This window comes from Pygoscelis adeliae, unplaced genomic scaffold (assembly GCF_000699105.1).
Source record: "Pygoscelis adeliae isolate BGI_AS28 unplaced genomic scaffold, ASM69910v1 Scaffold79, whole genome shotgun sequence".
Taxonomy (NCBI): domain Eukaryota; kingdom Metazoa; phylum Chordata; class Aves; order Sphenisciformes; family Spheniscidae; genus Pygoscelis; species Pygoscelis adeliae.
This window is the reverse complement of record NW_008825532.1, coordinates 2,738,341-2,748,589: the sequence shown is the minus strand read 5'-3', so window position 1 is coordinate 2,748,589 and position 10,249 is coordinate 2,738,341. Positions and strand designations below refer to the sequence as shown.

The 10,249-nt window shown below is 55.2% G+C and overlaps 1 protein-coding gene across 1 annotated transcript in view; it reads left to right on the top strand.

The window, feature by feature from the left end:
- Nucleotides 1–10,249, top strand: part of DLG3 (discs, large homolog 3 (Drosophila)) — a 76,384-nt gene that overhangs the window by 3,751 nt on the left and 62,384 nt on the right. Inside the window, exons 3-4 of the mRNA XM_009331752.1 lie at nt 4,149–4,297; nt 5,944–6,099. Coding sequence (XP_009330027.1) covers nt 4,149–4,297; nt 5,944–6,099 — 305 coding nt within the window. The remainder of the gene's footprint in view (nt 1–4,148; nt 4,298–5,943; nt 6,100–10,249) is intronic.

The window sequence follows — 10,249 nt, the reverse complement described above, 5'->3', positions numbered from 1 at the left end:
TCCCTGCGTCTGAGGCCATGGAGCCAAGCGCATGACTTGCAGAGACACAGCCTGGTGAAAGGGCACTCGAGGACCCTGGGCTCAGGGGCACTGCGGCTGGGCTGGGGCGATTGTAGCCCTGCCTTGCCTCTGCTGCCTGGAGCCCCTTGGGTTGATGCTTGGCCTTGTCTCGTGCTGCCGGGGAGGACAGGGCTCACACGTAGAAGCAGCTCACTGACCTTTCCTTCCTGAAGCCGGGACTGAAAGGGGTTGTTGTGCCCTTTGCAGCAGGCGAAGCTGGGCGGACAGGCAGGGTTTGTGTGCGCTCGGCCACCCCGGCTGCCAGCAGCCCAAAGGGCAGTGCTCCTCCCGAAAGCCCTCTGGGGCTCAGCTCCTCTCCTGTGCCCAAGCTGTGGCTAGCACAGACCCCAATGAGGTCCTGTCGGCTGCTCGGGCCCAATCCTCCCCTGCGGCTCCTTTTACCCCAAAAAACGTTCCTCCTGGAGAGCCTTGCTGCTGCAGAGGCACAAGGAGAGGCAGGCTGTTGCCGACCCGCGGTGCTTCCCTGGGTAGAAAACTCCAGCCGGGAACTCAGCTCATCAGCAGCGCTGCTGGGGATGGCAGTCATGGCTTCAACGGGTGGCTGCAGGAGCCAGGGTGGAAAACTGGAGGAATCTGGAGGATTCCCAGCCCTGAGGACTCCTCCTCTTGCAAATTAGCCCATAGCCAAGGATGGAAACTCATAGCTTGCTTGAAAGCTCTGCTGTGGCGGCTATAGGTGTGAATCCTCCCTACAGCAGCAGGGCCACAGCGGGGAGGCTGGTGCAAGGCTGGAGTTTCTGCCTGGGGTAAATCTGCGGTGACACAGCTGATGACAATGCACATGTTGGGGAAGAAATGTCATTTTCTGGAAGTGTGCGTGCTGGCTGGCACAAGGGCGCTGCATTAGCCCTTGGATGCTGGTGCTATAGAAATATTTAATGACATTTATTTGACGTATTGACCTCAGGAGGAAATTGTTAGACAAATTCTAATCTCTGCAAATCTTGAGTTACTCTTCGTTATTAGATCCAGAGTGGATTTACATTGTCATCAAACAGAAATTGGGCTGTAAGACAGAACATGCAGCATCATCTTTTGCTACCACAACGTCCTCTTACTGAAGCTTTTCAGGTAGTGCTGCTCTTAAAGTGTGCAGGTGAGGCAGACTCGTGTGCAACTTGTGATGCCCATAAGAAATGAAGGAAACCAGCATATATTTAAATTATCTTTAATGCCACATGTGCGTGTGTCCTAAAATGTACTCCTGTCACGGCTGCGCCCTTCGCTGCCTGAACCCCATCTCCCGATCCTGAAACACCTCTAATCCCTGGTGCCAGCAACGATCACCTCTCCCAGCAAGCATCTAAAATGGGCTGAGGGTTTCGGAGGTGGAGAGCAGCTGCTTCGGAAGACAAGCTTCTCACTCCACAGGCGCCTTGCCAGCTTGACTGCCCAAGGCTGTGTTCCTGCAGCAGATGGGTGACAAACGGGGACACCGGCAGCGGTGCACCCCCACGATGGGGCTGCTCAAATCCTGTTTTCATTTTTGCGAAGTTTTATGCATTCCAAGCGTAATCCACACAGCCAGGAGCTCCTGCTATCCCGTTACGCAATGACTATTTTTATAACCAGAGGGAGAGATGTTTTTGCACGAAAACAAAGTCCCGTTTGTCTGGCTGTGCGATGACTGCTTGCCATGACCTCATGTCTGATTTGGGAGGGCTTCAGGGGCTGCCAGCAGCGTGCTTAGCACCTGGGGGGCTATGGAGGGGGTGCCCCAGGTGTGGTGGGTGGGTGGGGGGACTCCCACTCCTCCCCCAGGTGGGGTGGGTGGGTGGGGGGCCTCCCACTCCTCCTGTCATTGCCGGCTGCCCCATTTCTCCCGCGGCACAGGACAGAGCCTGGCAATGATGTAGCGCAAAGCAGCAGCTCCAAAAGCAGCATCGACACCAGGCACTGGCACGGTGCTCCCTGGGCTCGGGCGGCCACACAGCCTGACTGGGCTCACCGTGGGCACAAAGCCACTCTGCCGGCAGCCGAGATTTATAGCAGCTTTTTCCATGCAGCTGGGAGGTCACCAGGCAGCCCCTGGGAGCTGGATGATGTGGGTCAGTGCTGCTCCCTGTCCCATCTGCAACATGGATGTGCTGCTGCAGTGTATGGGCATGTGGTTAAGCACAGGGAGAGGATGGGGACTTGCGTCTGGGGGTGCAATCCTGCTTGTGAAAGCCTTCCTGGGAAATAGCCTCGGGCAGTGCTCAGCATGTCCCTGCTTACACTGCCCAGCGCTCACCAGATTTCCTTTGGAAATCTTTATAAAGTGGGCATTTAATACCCTGTGGTGCCTCAGTGTGGCATAGTTTCAGGTGAGAAATTGCACACTGAAGGGCTGGCGCAGCTGCTTCATCCCTGAGCTCCCAGGGAGCGCCGGGGGAACAGCCACGGCCCCTTCGAGCTGAGACCCACCGCTTGCCCTTGGGGTCGCTCACAGAAGAGGGGCTCTCCAGCCTCCTCCTCCGCAGATGCAGGTACAGAAAATAAACTCAGGTTCCTGCTGTGGCTTTCCTTGCTCTGAGTGCTTATTTATGCTGCCGTGACTTTTTGGCCCTGCGGACTCCGCCAGGCTTCCTGTTTCCCAGGTGCTTGAAGGGATTTATTACTTTTTTATGCCTTTTGCAACTCTTTTGGCTGACCTTTTGGAGCTTTACCTTTAACCTGGCAGCATTTACCATCCTTTCTGGTTTTCTCATTTGGACGTAGCTTCAGCTGTTTAGATGAATGTCTTCTCGCTTTTAATAGCCTCCCTTCCTCTGTGGTTCAGCCTTGCTTTCCTCCCTTTTGCCTTTACAGTATCCTCCGGCCAGGCACTGTGCGTTTGCTCTGATGTTCCAGTGAGGTCTCTCTAAATAGGCTTAGTGCCTCCCACAAATGTTTTACCCTCTTTGTTACCCCTTTCAGTTTTTTCGTAAAAAAGCTTCTCACTTTTGATGTAGTTCCTTTTCTGAAATTAAACACTTCTGCAATGGGTATATTGGCTTTTGTCATTCCTGCGGAAGTGCTGGATCTGGAGGTCCATGTCTGACCTGGCTCTGGAGATGAGCTGGGGGCTGCTGGGAGCTGGCAGCTGCCTGAGTGCACGGCAGTGGGGGCTTCCTTAGGGAAGAGCGAAGCCCACTGCAGCCCTGCTGCTCCCTGCAAGCCTCCACGTATGACTGGGAGAGGGTAAAATGCTCCTGGCAGGGGTAGGAAAGCGTCTGGGCTCCCACAGCCCCTCTGGAGCTACACCCGGGCAGCAGCTGCCATCAGGTCCCGCTGTCACCCCATAACTGTTTCTGGAGCAGCGAGGGCTGGGACACCCCATTCTCATGCCTCTCTCTGGAGCCACTATGATTTACAGCAGCAGACTCAAGTCCTTGGAACCCAGAGTGAGGATACATGGCATCTGCTTGTGGCAGTGCACAGGTAGTATTGTGCCAGGTGGGAAGAGGGAATTTATCGGGGAAGGAGCTGGAGATAACACAGCTGTAGCCATCAGCTTTGGAGCTTGTACACCGTGAGCCTGCTGTGCTAGTGCCCCATGCCCTCTCTGCCTGTCCCCGTGGGAAGGGAGCCCCTCCATGGGCCAGGGGCGCTGGGGAGCAGCGATGGGGCCAGAAAAACCCGACAGCGTCGGGGCAGGCGGGGGCTGCCTGGTGCAGGAGGCTTCTTGGAGCAGAAAGGACATGGGACCATGCATGGGGCTGGCACAGCCTGGAGGAGAGTGGGATGGGGCGGGTTTATGATTGATGTTTCTGGGCACAGTTTGCTCTTAGTCCCCGTGAAGCATGTGGTCATTGCTCTGTGGAAATGCCTGTGCCTTCCACAGCCGTGGGGCGCTGTGTGCTGAGCCAGGCACCCCATTGCACCTCTTGCCTTGTGGGGGCGGGCATGGTGGGCAGCACGGCAAGGGTGGGGAGCCAGCAGAGGCCTGTCCCAGCCCATCGCCCGGGTGCCAGCGTCTCACAGAGGACTCAGACTTATGATGCTCTGGGGGCAGAGTGGGTGGGCACAGGTGCTGCACCCCACGCAGGATGCTGGCATTGGGCTGCCTCCCCGGTCCTGTGGATGTTTCTCATGCTGTTTTGCAGATATCCACGAATTCTACGATTTCACACTGCGCTCCGCACCCCTGCAGCCTCCCAGCCCGGACGCACGTCGCAGCACAGCCAGGCAGCAGCATGAGGCCAGCGAGCCCAGCTCCACAGTCACAGCTGGAGAGCCCCAAAACCTCCCTGAGGTAAGAGCTGCTCTGGCACGATGCTGCAGGGCCAGACCCTGCACATTCCTGCACCAAAGGGGAGGCAAGGGGCACAGGAGGCTGCTGGCCACTGCAGCCCAGCCAGCTCACACCCAGGGTGTTTCCACACCTCCTGTGTCATAGCTTGTCTCATTAATGAGGCAACTCAATTAACTTCTCTGGTTCACAAGTGTTAATTGAATTACTCCTAATGCAAATAGCTTCAGCTCCAGCTCTGGTTCCTGCTCTGCTGTTGCAGCTGGATTAGCTGCTCCCGTCTGACGCTGTCTCAGCGGTGTTTCAGCTCTCTGATCTAGCCACCTTGCAGGCTGCTTTTGATAAGTGAAGTAGGTTGAGTCTTTTGAGTTTCTCTTTTCAGGATTTTTTTCCAGCTCTCAGATAACTTCTGTCTCTCTTATTTGCATTCTCTTTAATTTTCAACAGCCTTTTAAAAGATACGGCACCAGGTGGGGAGGCAGGAATTGAGCAGTAGGCTCTCAGTTATCTCAAAGGCACCAAGGTAAATAAAATTGCCCCGTGCCTTTGCAGGCCCTCTTCCCGTCCCCCTCTCACTGCCTTGTGCCCTGCCAAGGGATGCTGTGGGATCCCCCTGAACTGGGGACACAGGAACATTTGTGCAGAAATACAAAAATTAGGGGATTCCTCCTTCCAGCGAAATAATCCTTAGATAAACACCATATTTCTGCCTCACAGACTGAACTCGCTTCCCATCCTATACCTGCGGGGACACCAAATTTGCATGGCACACAGGGACAGTGGAGCTGACCGATGTCTCCTAAGGAGGAATACTTTAAAGGAGTTTGATGATCAAGAACGGGGGGGACAAAACTGCCCACAATCAGTGCAGGAGATATCTGTGTCCCTCTGACTCAGGAACCATTTTAGTCCCATTTTTTCTTGACCGCCTTCACAGTGGCAGTCCCTCTAGTTAAAGGCAAACCTGCAGATCTAGTCTGTGTTTATGAACAAATTTTTAGTGGTGTTATACCGTAGGCAGTGGGATCCCGCTTTGGTTTTTTGGGTCTCGTGTAGCCTTGATCCACCCACTTGGCAAGCTCTGCTGGCAATAGCCACAGGTCTCTGCGGCCAGGCCAGTCCATGGGGCCCTGAGGAGATGTGACAGTCAATAAATACATTTAAAAATCAATGAGGAAACAAGTGGGGAAGCAGCCGTGGGCCTGCTGCAGCTGGTATGAGGGGTGCTCCTGCTCTCCCCGCAGTGCCCTGCATGCAGGGGGGACAAGCAAAGCAGCTGGTCTCAGGGCTTCCCTGCGCTGAACACAGCCCAAGCCCATCGACACCATCAAATCCCTTCTCCTTTCTCCATAAAATGTGTTTGAGGCATCTTGTGTTGCTGAAATGTCAAATGCAACAGGGAGCTGCCCCCACTCGGTGGCGGAACAGCCCTGGAGTCCCCTGCCTGCAAGCCTCCACCTTTGTCTGCAGTGACCCCGCTGCCCATGGGCCAGTGCCAGAGCAGGCTGTCACGGGCGGTGGGATGCTCACCAAAGGCAGTATGAGCCCCCTGCATGGGGGAAAGCTCATACTTTCCCTTCCAGAAGCTGTGGGGGTGCCTGGAGGCAGCTGGCCTGCCCTACCCACATGTACCCCCTGTCTCATTTCAGGATGTGTCCCAGGACAGTGAGCAGAGGCTTCCCGCAGGGGCTGGGGACAGCACGCTGGGGATGACGCCACGGCTGGTGAGGGTGACAGCACGGAGGACGGAGGCACCGGCCAGCGTCTGCAGCCTGGTCCTTGGCTCTCGCAGCGCCCTGCCCCAGGTGAGCCTCCGTGCGCCCCACGCCGTGTCCTACCCTGCCAGCCCAGCCAGCAGCTGGCACTGAGGGGACAGCACCAGGGCCGTGTGCCCGTAGCACTGCAGGGATGGTGCCGAGGAGGCATTTTCCTCCCCTGGGGCTGGCAGTGTTTCCTCATGGCTATTCTGGTGATGCTCAGGCTAGGAAATCTAGCAGTCACCTGTGCCAGGGGCTGGACGACACCGAAATCATCCCCTTGCGTTAGCATTTACCATGGCCCGGTGTCAGCCCTCAGGGCTTGGAGGCCAGGTGGATATGGCGCAGAAAAAAAGAGGCTCCATGGAGCTGGAAATCCTTCCAGCCCCATCCCTCTTGCCCCCAGCGCTGGCACACTCCCACATTGCAGATCTCCGTATTTTTTTCTCTGAGCTCTTAAATGGCAGGTCCATTCCTCAGCTTACCAGGAGCTTTTCTCTGCTGTCTTATTTACTTGGAAACACCGCTTATTTGGATGTGCATCATAAATCTCAGCTTCCTCCTGGTGCGAGTGCATCATTTGGGCTACACTTTTGAGGGGAGTTTTAGGGGCAAGCGAAGGACAAAATGCACTTTTGGGAGGGATGAAGTGGCCGGGATGGATGGAGCTCACCACAGATTTAAAATAATATGAAAATGTTGTTTTCCTTGGCATAGTTTGAAATAATGCTTGTTTGCTAAGTCAAAATCTTCTTCCAAAATATTTTAAATACAAAAATTGCACTGCTGCTTTTCTCTCCTTTTTAAATGTTTCCCTTCTTATTCTGGACTGCAATAAAATGGGTAATGCCCCATTTTTTCCCCTTACTGTTTAAGTTCTCCTTTTCCTTTTGCTACTCTCTATGTTTTCAAACATTCACCAAATCTTTACCAGTTTTGGAAGGGCAAGACAGTGGTTTTCTGAACACGACAGGAGGATGAGCTTGGCTGCCGGTCTCCGTTTGCCAGTGGGAGGGAACCACAACCACAGATGGGGGAGTCATGGGGCAAAACCCACGAGGGGTGAGAGCCTGATCAGTCCAGAACAGTCAGATTTTAAGGGATTTTCTTCGTAACTGTCCCAGGCTGTGGAGTGCAGCGGCTCTTGCATCCAGCCCCAAATGTCTGGCTGAGTTGCAATGTCTCCTTTAGCAGCAGCCACCTAGCTTTGATTTTAAGACTTCATGCGATGGGTCTGCTGTGTCCCTAGCCTGGCTGGCCTGATGGCTATTTATCCTTCCCATTAAAAATCTGCACTTTGCTGTTAGCCTGGATTTCTCTCACTTTAGCTCCCAGCCCCAGGAAATTTTGCTGCCTTTGTTTGCTAGGATAAAGGACCGTGGCAATCAGAAATGTTCCCAACATGTAGGTATTTATAGATGCATCTAAGTTCCCTCTTAACTTTCCCTTAGATAAACTAAACAGATTGGCTTCTTCACTCACTCAGTGTGAGGCAGGTTGTTCCAGCCCTGAAATAATTCCTGTCATTCTTTTCTGAAGTTTTTTTTATTTCAGCCTCCTCCTTTCCTAGCCTGTGTTGGTACAGTTCAGGAGCTGGTCCTCGGTGCCAGGCGCTGGCTCTTTTGGGGTCACCCAGCTGTGGGGACCACAGCTGCCAGCCCGGAGCAGGGGGTCACTGCCCCGAGAGGGAGGGGGCAGTGGGGACCCGCGGGGGCAGGACAGGGCTCTGGGAGGGCTGTGCTCTGGCAGGGCTCTCTCATCTGCAGCCTCTTTCATCCCAGAGGATGGCCACTTCACAGCCTGGTCGCAGGCAGAGCAGGGACCTGGAGGGGAAAAACCATCAGGATGGTAGTGTTCAGTGCTGGACTTATCCATGCCCATAGTCCTGCCTGAAACTCGGCTTTCTGTGGAGACTCAGCAGCTTTCCTGGAAACTGGGACCAAGCGGTGCTGGAGAGCTGCAGGCTCGAGTGCTGTTCCTCTGCAGCAGCCCCTGTGCTGGAGTACGGGGGCCTTTGACATGGCAGTGAACCTGTTCCCCGAGGTGTCATCTTCAACGCTGAACACAGGCCTTGCCCCGGTGGAGCAGGAGCATTTCCAGCAATCCCCCATGTCAGCGATCTGGACCATGACACGGGATCAGCCATGCCTGGGTGCAAGCTGTGCCGATGGACCACAGCATGGGCCCTGCTTCGCATCCCTCGCTCCTGCATAAAGGCACTGAGGAGACCTCAGCTCCTGCCCAGCATCACCTCCTGTGTTGGTTCTCAACAGCCCCAGTGTGCAGGACAGCGTCAGGACTGGATAACACCCGCACATCCAGCTCCTGCCCACTTCCACAGCGGCTTCTTGCTCCCCAGTCTTCAGTGCATCCTTTTTGCCACGGGCATTTCCAAAGTGGGTTTCAGGAAAACACGTGAGATGGCAAATGGCACTTGGAAGAACCGGGGAAGCTTTTATAATAGGTGATATTTAATGCTAGGGCAGGAGGGCACCAGCTGCAGGGCAGAGCAGCTGTCCCCCTGGTGCTATCAGCCCAGGAACAAGAGCTCTAGCAGACACCCTACCACTGATAAAAGGCAAGATGATGAACTGGCTTGTCCTGCCTGAAGTAAGTGCAATTCTCTTATCGCATCTGTCAATGTAAATAAGTTTTCTGTTGTCCTGGCTTTGTCCTCTCCCCTGCCTGTAGCTCTCCCCAGCAGTGATAGCAGAGCAAAAGCCACCATAACCTGCTTTAGCCAGGAAGGTGCATGAGAAATAAATTGCCTCTCTGCACAAATGCTTCCAGGAACAGGAAATTTTCTGTCTGCTGGTGAGAATGTGTGTGCACTCCAAGTAGCCCTGCAGTGTGCAAATGGCTGTTGCAAAGGAAATGGGACCGGTAAATACAGCAGCAACATGTGCTTCCTGACGGCAAGACTTAGTGGGCTGAAACCATCCCTCCATGGGAAAGTGGATGTTCAGCCCTCAACGGAGCAAGAGCAAAGGGACTCGGCCAGCTGAAATGCCCTGTTGAGGTGCTCAGAGGCACAATCCCGCCTGAGCTCTGGGGTTTGTGGGGTTTTATTTGCCAAATCCTCCATTTCAACCTTTCCCCGAGCCTCGTGGTTGCCTTAGCAGGGCTGCTCGGGGTTTGTGTGCATCCACAGTGGGAAGACCCACAAGGATGCTCCCATGGCCGGTGCCACTCGCCAGCGCTCACAGGCTGGCAGGAAAGCTGCTTCTCTCAGTAAACGCCGTTCTCATCTTCTGTGCGGGGAGCAGAGAACAGCCAGCTGTAAAGATAAATGAAAGAGGAACAATGTCGCTGATGAGCAGAAACTCTGCGCCTGCAAGGAAGCGCTGCTCTTCCCCTGCCACCCTCTCCTGCTTCCCAGCACGGCTCTGCAGCCACTCTGACTTCATCCCTGTCATTGCGCCAGTGCGGTGTCGCCCCTCCTGTGGTCGCCTGCCCCTGCATCTCTCCCTCCCTCTTGCCTGCCAAGGGTTTCGTTGCTTCGCTGCCTGATGCCAACGCCGCGGCTCTGTCCTTGCTCAGCCCAACAGCTGACACTGAGCAACAGCAGGTCTTAACGTGATGGAGAGAGGGAGCGAGACTACTTCAGAGGACACATTCTGTGTCCGGCTCCAAAATCACCGGCGAATAGGAAACCTCGCTGGCAGGCACTGCTGCTGCTCTCGCAGGCTGGGGGTGCGTGGGATGCCGCTGAGCGTGCCAGCAGCGTGCCAGGTGCCGGCTGTGCTTTAGCCCTGCTGGACTGAGGCCAAAAATGTCCCCTTCCCTCCCTGCATCCCAGGGAAGACATGGCCCAGCTCTGCAGAAACGCCCTGGCAGGGTGTTAGGAGCCCTCCCTGCTCCCCCTGCCGCTGAAAAAGTTGCGTCCGTCTGCCCTATAACCCACAGCTCAAGTGTCAAAAAGGTTCATGGAGCTCCCTGGGGGATTTGGCAAAGAAAGGCAAGCTGTGCCGCCAGCGTGGCGACCAGCTGTCTGCTTCCCCCATCCTTCTCTCAAGTGCTTTTTCCTTTTTTCCCGATTTGCCTTTGGCCAAAGAGAAGGGCGTTCCCGTGCTCCGCACCTTTGCCTGGTGGGAGCAGCTCTGGGCACCCGCAGCGGGTCAGGATGAGACCAGCGTGTGGCAGATACTGCAGCTGCAGAAATGCCTGCTACGAGCTCCCCGCTCCCCCCCGCCCTGGC